Raw genomic sequence first — 19,524 nt, forward strand, 5'->3', positions numbered from 1 at the left:
TGGAACCCTAGAGTTAAAAAAACAAATCTTTTGCACTAGAGAACAGTTAGGGGCAGATTTATCAGGGGTCGAAGTCAATTCGAGGGAATTCTCAAAGTAAAAAAATTCGGAATTTTAAGTAATTTTTTGAATACTTCGACCATTGAATAGGATACTATGACTTCGAATTTACTTCGATCCGAAGTAAAAATTGTTCGACTATTCGATAATCGAAGTACTGTCTCTTTAAAAAAACTTCGACTTCAATACTTCGCCAACTTAAACCTGCCGAAGTGCTATGTTAGCCTATGGGGACCTTCCAGAGCAATTTTTGACGTTTTTTGTATTCGAAGGAAAATCATACGATAAAATTGTTCGAATCGTACGGTTCGAAGTACGATTGGAGTATGATCGTACTTCGATCGTACGATAAATAAAATCCTCCGACTTGATAAATCTGCCCTTAATAGTTTGCATACCCATAACTGGTCTTGTAAATGTCTTAAAGGAGAATTCAGCCCTAAAGTTACAAAACCCTACCCCCCCTACCCTACATAGACCCAGCTCCCTCCAGCCTTAGTGTTACCCCGGGCAAATGCCCCATACATTTTATTACCCCTCGCGCAGATTCAGGCATCGGAGTTCACGGGCGACATCTTCAGCCGCTTCGGTAATCTTCAGAATGAGACCGGCACTTCGGCAATTTTCTTGAGTTTCGGCGTGTGAGCAGTTGTCGTGAAACAGAAAATTGCTCCAACTGTACATGCGCCGCCACCCCGGTCTCATTCTGAAGATTTCCGAAGAGAAGAAGATGGTGCCCGTGAACTCCGATGCCTGGATCTGCACCGAGGGGTAAGTAAAACGTTAGGTCCATTTACCTGAGGTAACACTTACACTGGCGGGAGGAGGGAGGGGGGTCTATTTAGGGTAGGATTTCGGGGCATCCCTAATATTTTTGACTTTCACAATAATGTATTTTTGGAGGGAGTAAAGTGGCTGAGCAGCAGAAGAGGAACTTTAGCAACTCAGAGTTACAGTACCACATTACTTCATTTTGAGGTCTGTTAGGCTGGTCTGATTTAGAATTTTAAGTGATGTTTATTTTGAGCTTTACCACTTTAATCAGGAGGAGGGTACACATTATTTACTTATAAGCAGCAAAAGTAACCTGTTTGTTGAATGGGTGCCTATTAAAATTATGATGTAGGTTTTGTAATTGATTAAAAAATATACCTAGCTTAATGTTAAAATGTTACAAATGGAATCCAGGGGTAGAAATTAGCATCCCCCAGTAACTTCAGGGGCTGAGTTTCTGTTCTTTTTAACCAGAAATTCAGAAACAGCAGCAGCCCCTGAAACACCTATGGTAGCCTTATGCTGAAAAAACTAAATAACATTTATGGGTATCCTTAACTGTAGGTAAACTGTCCTGGAGGCAGGTAAAGAAAAATATAAAAAAGAAAAAAGGACCACACTCACATGAGCATGCTTAAACAAAAAAAGTGATTTATTTACAAAAATTCCAATGTTTCAAGCATTTCATAGAAATCTGTGTTCGATTTCATGTGATGAAGGTAAATCGAAGGGGATGCTGGGAACATACAATTTTCCCCCAGTTCAATCCCCACTTAACTGTATAAAGATAACTCTCTGTTTAATTGTTTTTTAATAAGATTGCACCAAAGAACTGGTGACCAGATGATGACCACATTAAGGGGCCTATTTAACAAAACTTAAATTTTTCGAGTTGAGTTTTAAAGGGGAAAAAAATGAATTTTTTAGAGAAGAAAAACCTTTCATTTTTCAAGATTTATTATACCCTGAAGCTGCTAACAATTCAAACCTGTTGAAATCATACATAAGTCAATGGCAGATGGTCCCTTTAACCTTTGTAACATGGTACATGCCTTCATGGTTCTCTAAAGTTTCAGGCTGTTTTTTGTTCGAGAATCTGAATTATTCTAGGTTTTCAGGTGGCAACTGGAAAAAGTTTTTAAAGGGTCAATTCAAAAACATTTGAACATTTTTGCACCATTTTTTCGAGAAAAATTATTGATAAATAAGGGGATTTGGGCATTTGGTTGGATTTTTTTTAAATAAAGTGAGAAAAAGTAAAGTTTTAGTAAATGACCCCCTTAATATGTGTGTCGGGTCATCAGTTGCAGGGTACACTTCAGACTGGAGCAAGTCTGCCACCAAAACATATGACCTTAATGCAAGAATATCAGACAGATAATCTAATGGGACAATCAGTTGCATATAGTTACAGTTGGCCTAGTGTATGAGTGACTATGCAGCAGAATGATTTTGTGTTTTCATTCCAACATATAATAAAAATTAATTAAAACGGACTTTGGCCAAGAAGACCTAAGCAAAATCCAATGCAATCCGGGCAATAGGTATTAATTGTATTATTAATATGAGATTTTTGTTGATATGGAGCAACAGTTAACTAACCTTCAGCCTTTGCACTATTTCCTTTATGTCTTCACCATTACCATCCAAAGGGCGTATTAATATATGATCTCCTCTGCCATAAAATATTTTGAGGGATAATGGTTCTGGTGTCCAACCAATCACATCAGCACAGTAACAGTTAAAGACCACTTCTTTAGTAGCAGTTTCAATAAGAACCATGAACTCATTTGAGATTCCTAAAGCACACTCTGTTTCTGCACCCAGAGAGAAATCTTGAGCTGCTACTCGCCAGGACAAAGCCCCAGCACTTTGCATCTCACTCCCTATGCGTGGTCTGGTCCTCTCTTTCTTCTTTGATGTCAAAGAAATGAGGTTGAATTTGCCTGTTGTGTCAATGGGTGTATTGGTGATATAATTCTCAGCTAGGTCCTTAATGTATTCTTGTCGGGTGCGGGTAGCCATGGTATGGAATTTGTCCGACTTATGTGCTGCATTCTCAGCGTTGATAACCTTGGCTAAAAGAAAGTCCCGAAAGACATCAGACTTGCGGAAAGGTACTTCACTGGGTACCGGAGGCCCAAACGGTGGGACATCTTTTGATCTGGTTACAGCCACACTGTGGAGAAGCAAACACTTTTATAATACGCAATTACAAATAATGCAATCCACAGACAAGAATAAGGCAGTGACAATCAACGCCACAGATCTATATGGAGTAGGTTGTCTGCTTAAATTGTGCTGCCCAGATACTGAAATGCATAAGATAGTTGTGACGGTATTGTATTTCAAATTTGCACCTTTAGCCCAGGAGCTAAGCCCTCAGATATATAGATTTCTGGAGTGCCAAATTGGTCCTTGTGCTCTCTGTATGTAACATAGTTTTTGGCTGCAAAGTGACAGTTCTTCGGATTTTGAATTTCGCATATTGTTCCAAATTTTATTATAGAGATTAGGGCTGTTCATCTGAAGGTCCAAAGGCTATCGGCAGTCCTCCAAGTGATTTTATATTATTCAGCCTACCCAAGTGACAGACATCATTAAATGACACCATCATTTTAATACAATTAGGACATGTTGTATATCAGTTAATAAGGGAGCTATATTTGGACAGAAATCATGTCAATTTCAAGTGTCAAAAGCTCTTACGGAATGCAAGTGAATGTGATATTCAGAATTCACTGTTGGACTAGTTCACCATGGAAACGGTTTATTTTTAGGGTTAGGGTTACACAAGTGGATTTCTGATAAACCATGCAGGGATTTACAAACATGTATTTAACATAGGGAGGGCTTTTAGGGCAGAGACACACGCTCAGATTCGGGGAGATTCAGTTGCCCAGCGATAAATCTCTTCTTCTCCAGGGTGACTAATCTCCCCGAAAGGCCTCCCGCCGGCTAGAATCAAAATTGTCGGCGGGATGGCACTCAGAGCGATTTGTTTTCCAAAGTAGCCCCAATTTGCCTCGTGAGGCAACTTCGGCCGACTTCAGAAAATGAATCACACTGATTGGCATCCCACCGGTGATTTACATTCTAGGTGGCGGGAGGCAGTTCGTGAAAAATAGTTGCCCCGTAGAAGAGGAGATTTGTCGCTGGGCAACTAATCTCTCCGAATCTGTGCGTGTGTCTCTGCCCTAACAAACATAGATCCTTCTCATAACCCTTTATATCTGCAAAACAATAATCCAAATTAGAAATGTCATGCACAGCTATAGAAATTGCTCCATATTCAAACATACTGGCAACACAGCAGTAAGGTAAACAATAAAAAACAAACTTGTTGATGGGTTTTATTATGCACTTTTTGTCGTTTCAGAGCTTATATGGTAAACTAATATCCACTCAGAAGGTCAAAGTAACTTTAAGGCAGAAAAGTGAAATTGGTTGTTACAAACGTACCTGTAACGAACACTCTCAGTGCAGGGGTCATAGACTCTTACAATAATAAAAACATGTTGGAAATGAGATCGTATATTCTGAGGCGTAAAGGGAAGGGCACCAGGTTCCTGGAAGATGAGAGTCACAATGTCGTTTCCTATGTGTCGCTTTCGGAGGAGCTACAAGAGAGAGGATGCAAGACACCACAATGTATCCTTTTGGCTGATAAAACAAGTTCATAGACTAAACGTGTAACAGAAAAACACTTATAGGTTACTTAGTCCAAATCTTATTCATTGGCAACATGTAGAAAACACTCTACACATCCTTGTGGGTGTATGGAGTGTTAGTGTCAGGAACTAGAGGATACACAATTGAATGTCATGATTTAGGACTTTAGTGGTTAAGGTGATCTATTTATACATGATACACCATTGGTGCAGTTTCACATTACTGTATTTACTAGCTATGCAGGGTGGATATTTGAATATTATGGTCTTTGTACGTGTACCTTCACAGACATGGTGCATTAGCTTATTTCTACAAACAATTTAACCAAATGTCTGTTTTTTAAATTATTGCTGGCGTTTGCTTAATCCACAGTAGATAATTCTGTTTTCACAAATAATGGAATGTTTACAGTAGTCAGACTGTATATAATGTGAAGGCCCCTCATTGTACTTGAGCCCAACACTATTTTTGAGCATTATCATTTTGTAGTGCATTTCTGTAGTTTGTTTACGAATTTTAGCCAAATATTGCCTATAGCTGCCATTCAGCCTTTAAAACAGGGAATCGCTTTCAGATGTATGTTAATTGGCTGGGGCTAAAAAGCTCATTGCTTTCTCACTATAGCCCCTTAGTTAAGGGGAAGTGCACCATGGTCTTATTACTCCGTCACATTGTTTACTGGGGTACTTGATTTTAAATGCACTACAAAAGAAGGTAATTATTCACAGGTGTATATTTGTTGGCTGGGGCTAAAAAGCTTCCTGCTTTCCCACTAGAGCTCCTGAGCTAAGGGTAAGTGCACAATGGTCTTACTACTCAGTCACATTGGTTGCTGGGGGACTTGATTTTAAATGCATTACAAACTTATAATGCTCAAAAAATAGTGTAGGACTCACGTACAATGAGGGGCCTTGACGTGGCACGGGAGCTTACATATTTTGGCCAACGTGCGGTACTAACACCTCAGGTTTTGTAAAAAATATTTTTAAAGGCAAACTGTGCGCTGCCAATTTTCCTCTTTTTTCTTTGTGTACAAATATTGGCTTTTTATAGTTTATAGCAGCTGGTCAACTCCAGAATGTGGGTTAGGCCGAGCACTGGCAAAATGGTATTTATACCAGCTGGTCAACGCAACAGCATGAGCTAGACCGATCGCTGGTGATTTCTTTCTGTGTTTTGTACATAAAGTAAAGCCACATTAATTGTATTATGTAACTATTTAATTGCAGAGATTCTAGAAAAGATCCATCTGCGGAGAACATTAATGCCTTTTTGAATTAATTGTGAGTTTATAGAATTAATAACACAAGACAGAACAGTATGGCCAATAATCAGGCTCTGATTTTCATTTAAAAGAAAAATTAAATATATACAGAATAAAAAGTAATGAAATGACACTCTACGTTTACAATCCTACAGATGGGAAGGGATCCCCACAGTTCACTTTCCAGGAGCAAAAGAGGGACCTCTGACTGTTACATCACATCTCATGTAGCACATCACTTATGATTGCAGCTGGAATTGTCAAAATAGAATTTCAAATAGAATTGACAAACTAATTAGAAAGAAAACAACGAGGGAAGTGAACATACCTGTTGTCGGTTATTTGGAGTATAGGGAAGTAGAGTAGACACATGGAACATTATTTCATAGTCCTGGTAGCTAGTGTACAAAGAATGTGTCCCCGTAGAATCCGCTATGGGTGAAAGAGAAATGTGTCACATTCTCTCAGTATAGTATCAAAGATTAAATCACTCTGGCCTAACATCTGTCTGTGTGTCCCCCTCCTGTTTGCCTGTTGATTATTAAACTCAAGTGTAAAAATACAAGAGAGACATATTACATATCTCCCTTATTGATCCAACTTGCCTGGGCAACTGATGAAATACTGGATCAGCCTTTTATTAACAATAATTAGCACAGACATTTCTAGGAGTACAAGCAAATACAATGTTACACAGTTCAGTTGGTTTCAGATCGTTCACCAGAAATAAAGACTTTTTTTTGGGGAACAACCCCTTCAATTACTTTGTTCCACATTAAACTGTTCAAAAGAGCGTAAACCCTACAGTAAATACAAAGGCAAATTTTGGTGTCCACAAATGATGGTCTTATTTAGTATATCTTGTTAAAAAGCAACAAATGCAAATGTTCAAACTTTCCAAATTTTTGTTATAGTAGTTTGTATCAGTATCTTGTTGGCTCTCATAAGACCCTCCAAAGAAATGGACACCTTGTGCCACACACACAGCAATTAGATTTTGATGTGCCAAATAATTACAGGTTTTTATATAGATCCATGGAGGAAATAAGAATGGGTTGAGGGGAATTCTTCTCTAGTAGGCCAGTTAAACTCTGGTTAGTATGTTTGTTTTATTAGAAGATAGGAGACTAGAAAAAAGGACCGCTACTGCTCCCCACAGGTACTTGTCCAGGTGCTCTGTCCAGCAGTATCCGACTGCTAAGGTACAATGAATGGAGGAACAAATTGACGGCACTTCTGGAGAAGATTTATTACTGCTGTATATCCTGACGCGTTTCGGGAAATGATCCCTTAGTCATGACTAAGGGATCATTTCCCGAAACGCGTCAGGATATACAGCAGTAATAAATCTTCTCCAGAAGTGCCGTCAATTTGTTCCTCCATTCATTGTTTGTTTTATTAGCTCTGTTTTGTATGAGAATAGTACTTGATGGCCACTGTTTCCAGCAAAGATGGTTGCATTAACACAATCTACTTACTTTTAGTGTCCAGCTGGGCCGCATACTTGCTGAATCCTCTAAGACAGACTTTATCTCCAAGTAGAGAAATAAATTCTTCGAAGGCTGGTCCTGCGCACTCATTGTTGTACATCTCTTCTTCGGAACTCTGACCGGCCTTACAATACAATATTCCAACTTTGTGTTTTCTGCAAAGCTAATCGGAAAAGACTCGCTCACATAAATGCACATTCCAACCATTGCTGTCCATAAATTATATTATACTGTACCTATACTGTATATGTACCAACCTGAAAACATAAACAAAATATTTTTATCTGAATATAACAAATCGAATAATAAGGCTCAGAAACCAAATCAAATTTACAAACATATACACTAAGAAATAGCAGCACTGAGATGAGTAAGCAATAGGCTGGATGATCTAAAGACAATAGGGAATATTTATCACAGAGTGAAGTTAGAGATCCCCACAGTCTGCTAGAGTGAAATTCCGCCACTTTCCATTCGTTTCTATGGGATTTTGAAAGGCATATTTATCAAAGGGTGAACTTTCACTTTCACCCATTGATAAATACGCTTTTAAAAATGCAATAGAAATGAATGGAGAGTGGCGGAATTTTACACTAGAGGACTGTGGCGATCTCTAACTTCAATCTTTGATAAATATACTCCAATGAAAGCCATTACTACTTCACAGGCCATTTACAAAAAGTATTTATGGGCACTGACCGATAAGTGATACATTTTCATATGCTTACATTAAGCAATTAAATACTACATAGTAAAAATATGTAAACAAATTCTACACCAAATTAAAAAAAAAAAAAAAGCATTTTACATAGTTATACACTGTAGTTGATACTGGAAGAAAATCAGAGTTGCTGCTATATACAGAAACCCCTCTTTGGTCCTCCATTTACTATGTCAGTTAACTTGCACAAAGAACTACTATCAGTTTACCTCTCGTAGCACTAAAGGCATTTAACACCTGTCCATCTGGAAAGTAGGGCAGGAAAAGAAATATGCTGCTGTTGTGCAAATTCGGATGTACTGTTTTGATTATTACACAGAACAGAAGCAATCTGATAAATGGAAAGTAAGACTAGTCTGTACTCTCATCCAGTGTCTATCTAGGACTTTGGCCGCCTCCTCAATTTTATTTTATTTATTTATTTTTTTTAAACACTGCAGAATTTTCAATTTCATGTTGCATAATAGTATAAAACTACAGTAGAAGGATTTAACAGGGCATGAGACAGCACTTTAACAGGGTATATTTAAATGGCAGTATAGTCCCTCTCTCACCATTAGCTTGAGTTTCCTTACAATTTGTCAAACATTTTTTATAAAGATATATCTGTTTTTTTATGTTTGTTGTTTCTTGCAGTAAAATTAAACTGAATGTAAGTCCCCACTTGCTAATTTGTGTGAGCTGCTTTATACAAACTACCCATCCACTCAATGGGTGACAGATAAAAATTACTATTTGATAAATACAATTCTAAACATCCCATAGGAATGAATAGAAAGTGAATGATTTTTTTTTCCTGGTGAGCCCAATCTCACATTTTGATAAATCTGCCCCTAAAAGTTGTATACTGTGCTGAATTGTAAGAGTAGGAAGAGTAACAATGCAAAGAGTATAAATCAAAAATTTCACTCAACCAAAGGAGCAGGCTTGACCCAGCCTTTAACTAATATTTCTAATACTAGATATTAAGGGGCACATTTACTATTGGTCGAATATTGAGGCTTAATTAACCCTCGATATTTGACCCTCAAAGTTAAATCCTTCGACTTCAAATATTGAAGTCGAAGGATTTAGCGCAATTCATTCGATCGAGTGAATAATCGTTCGATCGAACGATTAAATCCTTCGAAATGAACGGTTCGAAGGATTTTAATTCATCGATCGAACGATTTTCCTTCGATCAGAAATTGGTTAGAAAGCCTATTGGTGCTCGGTAGGTTTTAGTTGGCGAAGTAGGTGGTTGAAGTTTTTTTGAAAGAGACAGTACTTCAACTATAGAATGGTCGAACGATTTTTAGTTTGAAACGTTCGATTCGAAGTCGTATTTGAAGGTCGAAGTAGCCAATTCGATGGTCAAAGAAGCCAAAAAAAACTTCGAAATTCGTTTTTATTCTAATCCTTCACTCGAGCTAAGTAAATGTGCCCCTAAATGCACTTATTTTAGGATGGCAACAAGCTTATAAAATATTTAAATTTCTGTATAATAATCTTATGTAATAAAGTAAATAACCTCCTAAGTGTAATTTCATCTCTTCTTGATTGTGGCGTGGATTTACCGGATGCCTTTGTCAGCATAAAAGCTGTTCTGCAATTGTTAACTGTAAACTCAATTGCATTAATTATTTTTTCATGTACTTCATGTACTACTTTTCCTTTTTTTTTACTACGGTTTACTTTTCCACACAGTCCACTAGTGTTTTTACCCAGGCATCCAAGCATGTTTCTTACCCCCTGTTCATCCAATTTCAGGAGTTGCTCAGTGACTTTAGATGAATTCATTGCCAGCCGCAGGCACTGGGTATTAAGTTCAGGGATTACAGCTTCCAGTACATCTTTCAGTGGCAGCCCCCTCAAAGTTCCATGTTTGGCTGCAGATGGTACCGCATCCTCCTGGATCATACCCCTCAGAGTGACCAGCTGAGTGAGAAAGAAGACAAATGTTATATACACCTACAATAAAAAATTTCATTCCTGAACAAGCAAGTGCATTTTTTTTTAGTTGTAATATTGGTGTGTAGGCGGCAATCTCAGGTCATTTTGCCTGGTCATGTGCTTTCAGAAAAAGCCAGCACTTTAGAATAGAACTGCTTTCTGGCAGGCTGTTGTTTCTCCTACTCAATGTAACTGAATGTTTCGAAGTGGGACCTGGATTTTACTATTGAGTGCGGTTGTTAGATCTACCAGGCAGCTGTTATCTTGTGTTAGGGAGCTGCTATCTGGATGCCTTCCCACTCTGTTGTTAAACTGCTGGGGGAGGGAGGGGGGAGATCTCACTCCAACTTGCAGTACAGCAGTAAAGAGTGACTGAAGTTTGTCAGAGCACAAGTCACATGACTGGGGGCAGCTGGGAAACTGACAATATGTCTAGCCTCATGTCAGATTTAAAAATTAAATATATTTTATGCCCTTTTGAGAAACAGAATTTTAGTGCATAAGTCTGCTGGAGCAGCACTATTAACGGATGCATAGTGTATCCCTTTAAGGTCCCTTCATGTTGCCTGAAGGTTGGATTTCAAGAACTGCAGATAAAATAATCTACTTAAACTTCAATTATAGAAGTCCAGGGGTATGCAGTATATTTAGTCATATAAACTGACAAACAAAAGAAATCACGTAAACAAAGTAGGGATGCACCGAATCCAGGATTCAGTTTGGGATTCAGTCAGGATTCGGCCTTTTTCAGCAGGAATCGGATTCTGCCAAATCCTTCCGTCAGGCTGAACCGAATTTGCATATGCAATTTAGGAGCGGAGAGGGAAATCACATGACTTTTTGTCACAAAACCATGAAGTAAAAAATGTTTTCCCCTTCCCACCCATAATTTGCATTTGCAAATTAGGATTTAAATCCGTTTCAGTATTCGGCCGAATCTTTCACGAAGGATTCAGGGGTTTGGGCAAATCCAAAATAGCGGATTCGGTGCATTCCTAAAACAAAGGAGCCACTGCTTCTTAAAATGTCATTTATTCCTAACTTTGAGACTTTGTTTTTTTAAGACACAATGAAATATAATGAATAATCATTCAAAATATACACAAATGCTCTCTCACTTCGCAGCAATTGTTTTGTATGCCAGAAAGTCATTGTTCATTGTTCTTAGCCATGGTAGGATGCAAAATTGGCCAAAGATGCCTTTATTTAGTCAGAGGGTTTGTACAATTTTGAACATAGTGCCTAAATAAATATACAGGCAATCCTAATAAACAGTGACTTTGTTTACAGGTAACTTATCCCAGCCTGACCCAAACACAGATTTTTTTTCCCGAGTAATATTTACTTTAATATTTATTCATGATGATCTTTTATATCGACTTCTAGAAGAAATATTTACTTTGCCCAAAGTGCTAAGAATGGAGGAATCCTGAGAGTTTGTATACAGACTCAATGTCACACAAATACAGCACTGTTTTGATCCTTGGCTCCTGGAAACAGTTTCTTCCGTACTAGTTACCAACACACTGCACAAAAAAAGTCTGTAGGTGGCATCACAAAAAAGAACATAACATTCAAAAAAAAATGATCATCCTTTAAAAGGGCAGTAATTTGGAAAATAAGATTTGTGATTGGGCATACTGTAAGACACAGGTACCGAGAACACCGCCACAAACCAATGTAGTTTTGATTACATTTATATTTTATTTTCCCTCTACCTAGAAGCCAGCAAAGAGGATTGCCTACGACTGGTGAAAATCAGGGTAGGGTTGGTATTATGACTCTGAGGGTGTGGTCAGCCAGAAATAGCAATTATACATATCCAGTACGTAAATATCGCACAGCAGCTTAGAAGCTGTACAGTGAGTTTCCACAAGTGTGCCTGTATTGATATTCCTGTGTTAAAGGAAAACAATACCCCCCAAACAATGTACGGTAGGTCTCTATAATTGCATAAAACAGCTGCTTCACGTAAATAAACCATTTTCATAATAATATACTTTTTAGTAGTATGTGCCACTGGGTAATCCTAAATAGAAAGCCCCCTGGGATCCAAGGATTCACGGTGCACACAAACATACCAAACAAACCATACATGTTAGGTCACATGAGCCAATCAAAAGACAGGGTTCTGTCTTTTGCTTCCACACTTCTATCTGTTACAGTTAGAGCTGCAGTATTTCTGGTCAGGTGATCTCTGAGGCAGCACACAGACCATCACAAAATGGTGGTTCAAGGCAAGAGATGTAAAAGGGCAATATTTACTTAAATATATATACCTGTTTGGTAAGATTCTTTAATATGTCACTTAATTTGATATAAACTATCTGTTGCTTAAAGGGATACTGTCATGGGAAAAAACATTTTTTTCAAAATGAATCGGTTAATGGTGCTGCTCCAGCAGAATTTTGTGCTGAAATCCAGTTCTCAAAAGAATATACAGATTTCTTTATATTCAATTTTGAAATCTGACATGGGGCTAGACATATTGTCAATTTCCCAGCTGCCCCAAGTCATGTGACTTGTGCTCTGATAAACTTCAATCACTCTTTACTGCTGTACTGCAAGTTGGAGTGATATCACCCCCTCCCTTTTCCCCCCAGCAGCCAAACAAAAGAACAATGGGAAGGTAACCAGATAGCAGCTCCCTAACACAAGATCAGAACAGCTGCCTGGTAGATCTAAGAACAACACTCAATAGTAAAAACCCATGTCCCACTGAGACACATTCAGTTACATTGAGAAGGAAAAACAGCAGCCTGACAGAAAGCATTTCTCTCCTAAAGTGCAGGCACAAGTCACATGACCAGGGGCAGCTGGGAAATTGACAAAATGTCTAGCCCCATGTCAGATTTCAAAATTGAATATAAAAAAATCTGTTTTCTCTTTTGAGAAATGGATTTCAGTGCAGAATTCTGCTGGAGCAGCACTATTAACAGATTTCATTTGAATTTTTTTTTCCCATGACAGTATCCCTTTAAGTATTCATTTGGGGGGGGGGTATAGTTCTCCTTTAAGCATTCATTTTGTGGAAATTCAAGTGGTATTGTGAAACATTAAAGATATAAGCTCTTGGAGGTTTTTTTGTTGTTTCCAAAATCCTATCATGCTAACCTCACTGGTCCTGAAGATGATCCGGTAATGGTACTGTGGTCCATAGTCCTTGCTGTCTTCCAGCTTCTCCCTTTTTAGGCTGACAGCAACAGGACCTAGTTTATCATCCACACCAAAGTAGTTACAGTGTTCTGGAAAAGGAAGCCCATCATTACACATATTACATTTTACTTTTAGATAATAAAACAAAGAAACATGGGCAGCTGGATAAAGGACATGTCAACATAAAATTCTAAGTAACTTTGCAATATACATATATTACAAATTGTCGATGGTTTTTAAGTGTATTGCTATTGTGTGTCTGTTATTCTCTGCCCTGGTTGCTCAGATTGTTGAAACAATGTAAGACTAGGCAGGCAGCTGAATAACAGACCTAGTCTTTGCTGGGGAACTAAGACTTTTTTTTTACATTTAAAAGTAACAACCAAGAGTTATGCTGCTTTCAGTAGCAATTGTTTTTACTAATAACCAGTGGGAAATTACAGGGTGCGGGTGGGTGTGACTGCACCAGGGCCCGCACCCCCTTAGGTCCTGCCAGAGGTTCACGTGCCATTGAAACCACCGTGAACATCATCTCGGAAGGAGGGTGGGCAGCATATTGTTACGTTATTACTAATAACTTTAAAACTACAGAAAAATATTAATAAATGTATATTGGAAAGTTAATTAGAATGTTTTCTTTTATTAGGCACATTTTTATTTTGGGGTTGACTTGCCCTTTAATCAGAACAATGCACAGTAAAGCCTTCCCTGTTTAAAACTACATTTGAACCAAAATAATATTCAGTTTCAGACATCATCTTAATGGTCTTGTTTTATTATGTGGAGGTCACATTTTGGTATGAGAAGGTATGGATTAGGTATTTTGGAAGTATGATTAGAGGACTGGAAAAGATTCTGCTGTGGCAGAAGTATAAACTAGTTGTCCGTAAATAATTCAACAATTTGTCCATTTACTGTAGATCCTGTCCAATAAGAAACACAACTGGTGATATTTGGGAACTTTGTTTTGTTCAAATTGCCCAAATTAACCACAGTTTTTGGACAGCTACAGAATGCTGCAATTGTGTTCCCCACTCTCTGTCCAACTGAAATCTACCAATTCCAACTCCACTGATAAATGACATTTTAGAAAACAATCTCTAAAAGTTTACCATTACATAGTAACATAGTAAGTTAGGTTGAAAGAGACATATGTCCATCAAGTGCAACCTTTTAAGTCTATATAAAACCTGCTACTTGATCCAGAGGAAGGCAAAAAAAAAACCCCATCTGAAGCCTCTCCAATTTGCCTCAGAGGGGGAAAAATTTCTTCCTGACTCCAAAAAGTCCCTGGATAAACTTGTACTATGAGCTATCTTTCATAACAATTTATTCGCTCACAACCCTGTACTCCCTCACTTGCTAAAAAGCCATCCAACCCCTATTACCCCATTACCTTCAGACTTAATAACCAGGATCAAGTAATCAGGCTTAAGTACCAGAAGATTGTGCAAGGCCAGTGTGAATGACAGGTCCATTGCTCCTAGAAGTGTGATGGAGCTCAGAAGAAGTGGGTAGCACTTGGCTGGGTTGAATGACTTAGAATGGCTACTTTAAAGGGATCCCGTCATCGGAAAACATGTTTTTTTCAAAACGCACCAGTTAATCGTGCTACTCCAGGAGACTTCTGCGCTGAAATCCATTTCTCAAAAGAGCAAACAGATTTTTTTATATTCAATTTTGAAATCTGACATGGGGCTAGACATTTTGTCAATTTCCCAGCTGCCCCTGGTCATGTGACTTGTGACTGCACTTTAGGAGAGAAATGCTTTCTGGCAGGCTGTTGTTTTTCCTTCTCTATGTAACTGAAGGAGTCTCAGTGGGACATGGGTTTTTACTATTGAGTGTTGTTCTTAAATCTACCAGGCAGCTGTTATCTTGTGTTAGGGAGCTGGTTACCTTCCCGTTGTTCTTTTGTTTGGCTGCTGGGGAGAGAAAGGGAGGGGTTGATATCACTCCAACTTGCAGTACAGCAGTAAAGAGTTATTGAAGTTTATCAGAGCACAAGTCACATGACTTGGGGCAGCTGGGAAATTGACAATATGTCTAGCCCCATGTCAGATTTCAAAATTGAATATATAAAAATCTGTTTGCTTGAGAAATGGATTTTAGTGCAGAATTCTGCTGGAGCAGCACTATTAACTGATTCATTTTGAAAAAAAAAAATTTCCATGACAGTATCCCTTTAATAAAAAAAACCAAAAAAAAAAACCAATGCAGGTGGGGTCTAGATTTCCTCAACGTTTACTGTGAATAGCAGCTGCCAAGACACTGGAGTTGTACTATAATAACTATGTTGCCCTCTGGCTGTCACAGAACAATTGACTTTAGTTTTATTTGGAGGCCGTTGTAATGCTGTGATACGGGATGGCCACCTGTTCATAAGGAGGTTTCCTGTTAATATCCAAAAGCAAACATGTCAGAAGGTGGTCCTCCAGCTGTTCCTAAATAACAACTACCTCCAGCCAAGGGTGCAGGCAGCTCTTGTTCTGTAAAAGCTGAGGAAGGACAACCTGATGTTTTCTATTGGGCGGTAAATAATAACGGCTTCTTTTCAAAGCTGATGTGATATTTGGAGGCGTAAATGGACCATGGTTTTTGTCATTATTTAATGACAAATATCAGAAAGTGGCACGCCAGCTGTCAACGGAAAAACGAAGGCATTATAATTTTCTCAATGTAAGGATTAAGAGATTTGTGTCTGACAGCAGCAGGGCCACAGTATTACATAAGAGCTACTGGTACAATGGAGGTTGCATGGCCCTTGCTATATTCAGTAGAAGATGAGTCAATATGTATGTTGGTCAACTGATCTGTATTTTTTCTAGGGATGCACCGAATCCAGGATTCGGTTCGGGATCCTGCCAGAATTCGGCCTTTTACAGCAGTATTCGGATTTGGCCGAATCCTTCTGCCTGATCGACCAAATCTGAATCCTAATATGCATATGTAAATAAGGGGCAGGGAGGGAAACCACTTGACTTTTCATCACAAAACAAGGAAGTAAAAAATGTTTCCCCCTTTCCACCCCTAATTTGCATATGCAAATTATGATTTGGATTGGTATTCAGCTGAATCTTTCGCAATGGATTCGGTGCATCCCTAATTTTTTCAGAAGTCTCCTTGATTTAAACACCTTACATGTGGTTACCGACAGTACTAGGTCTGTCACCTGCTGTTAGGAATTTGTTTGTGGATCCAAACTAACCCCTTCATCGAAATGCACAGAATTGGCACTCCAATTTTTCTGAAACAGTGGAGCAGTAGCACAGGAGGGACTGGACCAGCATGATCAAGATTCACGCGGAGGAACAATATGACATCGTTTGACATCAGGCAGAGACCAGAAAGGCGAGGGACTTTGTCAGACTTAGGGGCAGATTTATTAAAGGAGAATTCAACCTGTAGTTTAACAAAAACCCTACCCCCCTACCCTGGGTAGACCCCCCTCCCTCCCCCCCAGCCTATCTGCCCCCCCCCCACCGGGCAAATGCTCCTAATTTTTTACTCTCCCCTCTGTGCAGATTCTGGCCACGGGAGTTTATGGGAGCCATCTACTTTCTTCAGTCTTTTTCGGAAGTTTCAGCGCATGCGCAGTTGTTTGAGAACGGAAATTTACTCCAACTGTGCATGTGCAGAAAATGCCGTCAATACACGAAGATTACAGGAGAAGAAGGTGGCTGCCGTGAACTCCGAGGCCAGAATCTGCACGGAGGGATAAGTAAAAAAATAGGGGCATTTGCCCGGGGTGGGGCAGGTAGGCTGGGGGGAAGGAGGGAGGGGGGGTCTACCCAGGGTAGGGGGGGAGGGTTTTTTTTTTTTTTAAACTACGAGTTGAATTCTCCTTTATGGGTCAAATTGAAAATTCTAGTTTTCTAAAAAAAAATTGGTCAAAACTGTCAAATACAACTAGGAATTATCCAAACTCGATTAGAGATTTCTAAAAAATATTTGAATTAAATATCAAGGTTTATCAAACTCGACTATTCGCTACCTGAAACCTGCAAAATTCAAGTCAATGGGAGAGGTCCAGTGACCAATTTGGAGATGTTTGTAGCCTTCCTGACATTCAAGTTTTTTTCGGGGGAAAAACTCTAAGCAAGTTTGGTCGTATTCGAATCGAAATAGATTTTTTGGGTCGGTCTTCAATGTTCAATTTTTATTCTTAAATAACCCCCCCAGTCGAATTTCAAGTATACTCAAATTTAAGGGAGTTTGACAAAACTCCCATGAATTCGAAATTCGACCTTTGATAAATGTAGGTAGACTCTGCTATTGCAATTACCAGGTAATTCTTAAGTGCTGCCAGCTAGGATGGGCTCTGCTAGACATCCAGAAGAGGAAGTGATTGAAATTGGAGGGGTTAGACAGGATTTTGTACTGTCTTCAATTTTTAATATACAGAATTATATAAAACTACCCAGAATTGTTCTCACCTTTGCTGTGAAAGTACTCCTGATAATATCTTGCTCCTAAGTCCACGTGTTCAATGCTATAATGTTTTAAACGTCCTTGGCTCTTTTGCTTTTCCTTAGACACTTCCACCACAGAGATACTAGCATTTGTACAGTACATGGTTAGTGAGGGCTCTAGGAATCCTCCCTCACTGGCACAAGGGGTGCAACGAGATGCTTTAGAGAAACTCACATTACGTTCACTCAATCCACCTGTCTCATTCCTGAAATGAGGGCAGTTAAGGAGTAGTTCATTGCTATTGTTGTCTCCCATATCCTGTCCAAGGTTCTCCTTGAAGTTCAAGTCTTCTGTACTGGTGAAACTTGGGTCAATGTTTCCTAGACCATATGCTCTTGACACTGCCAAGGACACAGCGGATGCAGCAGAGGCCCCAGTTGTAGTGTTCCGCCTTTGAGCAACATAGGTTCGGTTAGCTGCAACTTCATTGAGATTAAAAAGCATGCTCTGTACATCATAATGTGCAAGTGTTTTTGGGCATAACCAAGGTTTGATGCTTTCATCTGGCTCATTAAAAGATCTGCCTGGCTCACCTTCACTTTTATTGCTTCGTAGCTTTCGAAAGATTGACGAGTCACTAGAATCCCCCTTGGTGTTCTTTTTGCGTGACTTTTCTTTGTCTTTTAGGCCAGAATCATCTTTTTGAAACTGACCATTCCTCAGGTCTGTTGAAGAGCTTCCTATCAGATGTAGGCTGGAAGCCATACTGGAGTCCTCTCTGAGAAGACTATTCCCTTGGTCTGGTGACTCACCACCCAGGTCAGGCTTTTCATTTTTAAAGTCTTTTAGCATATCAAAAAAACTTTGTTCCGAGATACCTTGTATATTGATCGATGAAGTGCTACCATATTCTCTAAAGAGAGGCATGCCATTACTGAACTTTGTACCTCTGGGTTCAATTGCCTCATCCATATCACACTCACTAAGGGTGATTTCACTGTTGCTTCTGTTTCGAAGTGAAATAAAAGTTCTTCCAGGGGACCTTGGCCAACCATCCTGAAATTCAACATCCTTTGATCTTTTCCTTGACAACCTATGAATGCCCCTAAATGCTGGGGAGCCCGCACAAGTTTGAAAATGCTGCACATTTTGAAAGCCTCTATTTGGAAGAAAATCATTTAGCCCTTCCATATCCTGTGAACGGCTGGAAGTTAAAGACTCTTTTATGGCTTCATTCTTTGGAGGCCAATCTGCAATACGGGCACGGACGCCCATCTTTGGCATTGCGGGGGTAATGGCATTAGTCCTTGAAGCATCCCCAGAGGAAGAAAGCTGGACGCCATTGCGGTTCTGCGCCCAGTATCCATGGGGGTAATACTCTACAGCACGGAAATCATTTCCTTTCACCGATGCTCCCCCGGCCTCCAAGCCATCATTTTGGTAAGACCTGAAACTTGTCATGCTCCAATACAGGTATAAACATCCACAAGGGGGGAAAATGTTTCACAGCTTTTTGTCAGGCTAAAACATTCAACCATTTTTGATGATTGGGAAGAGGTATTAAGATTCACAAGAGGAAAACTAAGACTTGATTATAGTTAACATTGGTTTAGTCCTCTGGTCCTCTGGTTGGTTTAGACCGGTAAACAAAAGTTGATTCCAACAGGATTTTTTCTTTATAGACTGTACAGGAGATTTTTCCAGAATTCTGGAGCCCTGTAAAGAAACAAGTTGTCGACAGGTAAAAATATGTATACATAGAGGAACACAAACATTTATAAGACTGTACTACTGTAGCACCGATATAATCACAGGAAATTTTAGGAAATTCTAATAATGCCATTTAAAGGCTTGTTTACTTTAAAGTCAAAGTATATTAACAGTTCTGTAAAGTAGTATGTTAATTTTAGAGTATAGAAAACAGAACAGTCCAACTATCTATCTTTTTCTGAATGACAACGTCACGCTTTTCTAACTGTCAAGGCAAAGGTGTGCTGGGAGTTGTAGTACAGCAGCAGTTTAAGCAGATACTAACAAATGTT

The 19,524-nt window shown here is 39.1% G+C and overlaps 1 protein-coding gene across 7 annotated transcripts in view; it reads right to left on the minus strand.

Annotated features, from left to right (window-relative positions):
- Window positions 1-19,524, minus strand: part of sipa1l3.S (signal induced proliferation associated 1 like 3 S homeolog) — a 136,880-nt gene that overhangs the window by 49,048 nt on the left and 68,308 nt on the right. For all 7 annotated transcript variants that reach the window (XM_041575293.1, XM_041575288.1, XM_041575290.1 and 4 more), the window contains 7 exons: window positions 17,506-19,198; window positions 13,028-13,158; window positions 9,710-9,898; window positions 7,249-7,423; window positions 6,099-6,202; window positions 4,297-4,454; window positions 2,437-3,013 (listed from right to left, as the gene is read on the minus strand). In XM_041575293.1, coding sequence (XP_041431227.1) covers window positions 2,437-3,013; window positions 4,297-4,454; window positions 6,099-6,202; window positions 7,249-7,423; window positions 9,710-9,898; window positions 13,028-13,158; window positions 17,506-18,943 — 2,772 coding nt within the window. In that variant the 5' untranslated portion in view covers window positions 18,944-19,198. The remainder of the gene's footprint in view (window positions 1-2,436; window positions 3,014-4,296; window positions 4,455-6,098; window positions 6,203-7,248; window positions 7,424-9,709; window positions 9,899-13,027; window positions 13,159-17,505; window positions 19,199-19,524) is intronic.

The sequence above is a fragment of the Xenopus laevis genome, chromosome 8S (genome assembly GCF_017654675.1).
Source record: "Xenopus laevis strain J_2021 chromosome 8S, Xenopus_laevis_v10.1, whole genome shotgun sequence".
NCBI classification, from domain to species: Eukaryota; Metazoa; Chordata; class Amphibia; order Anura; family Pipidae; genus Xenopus; species Xenopus laevis.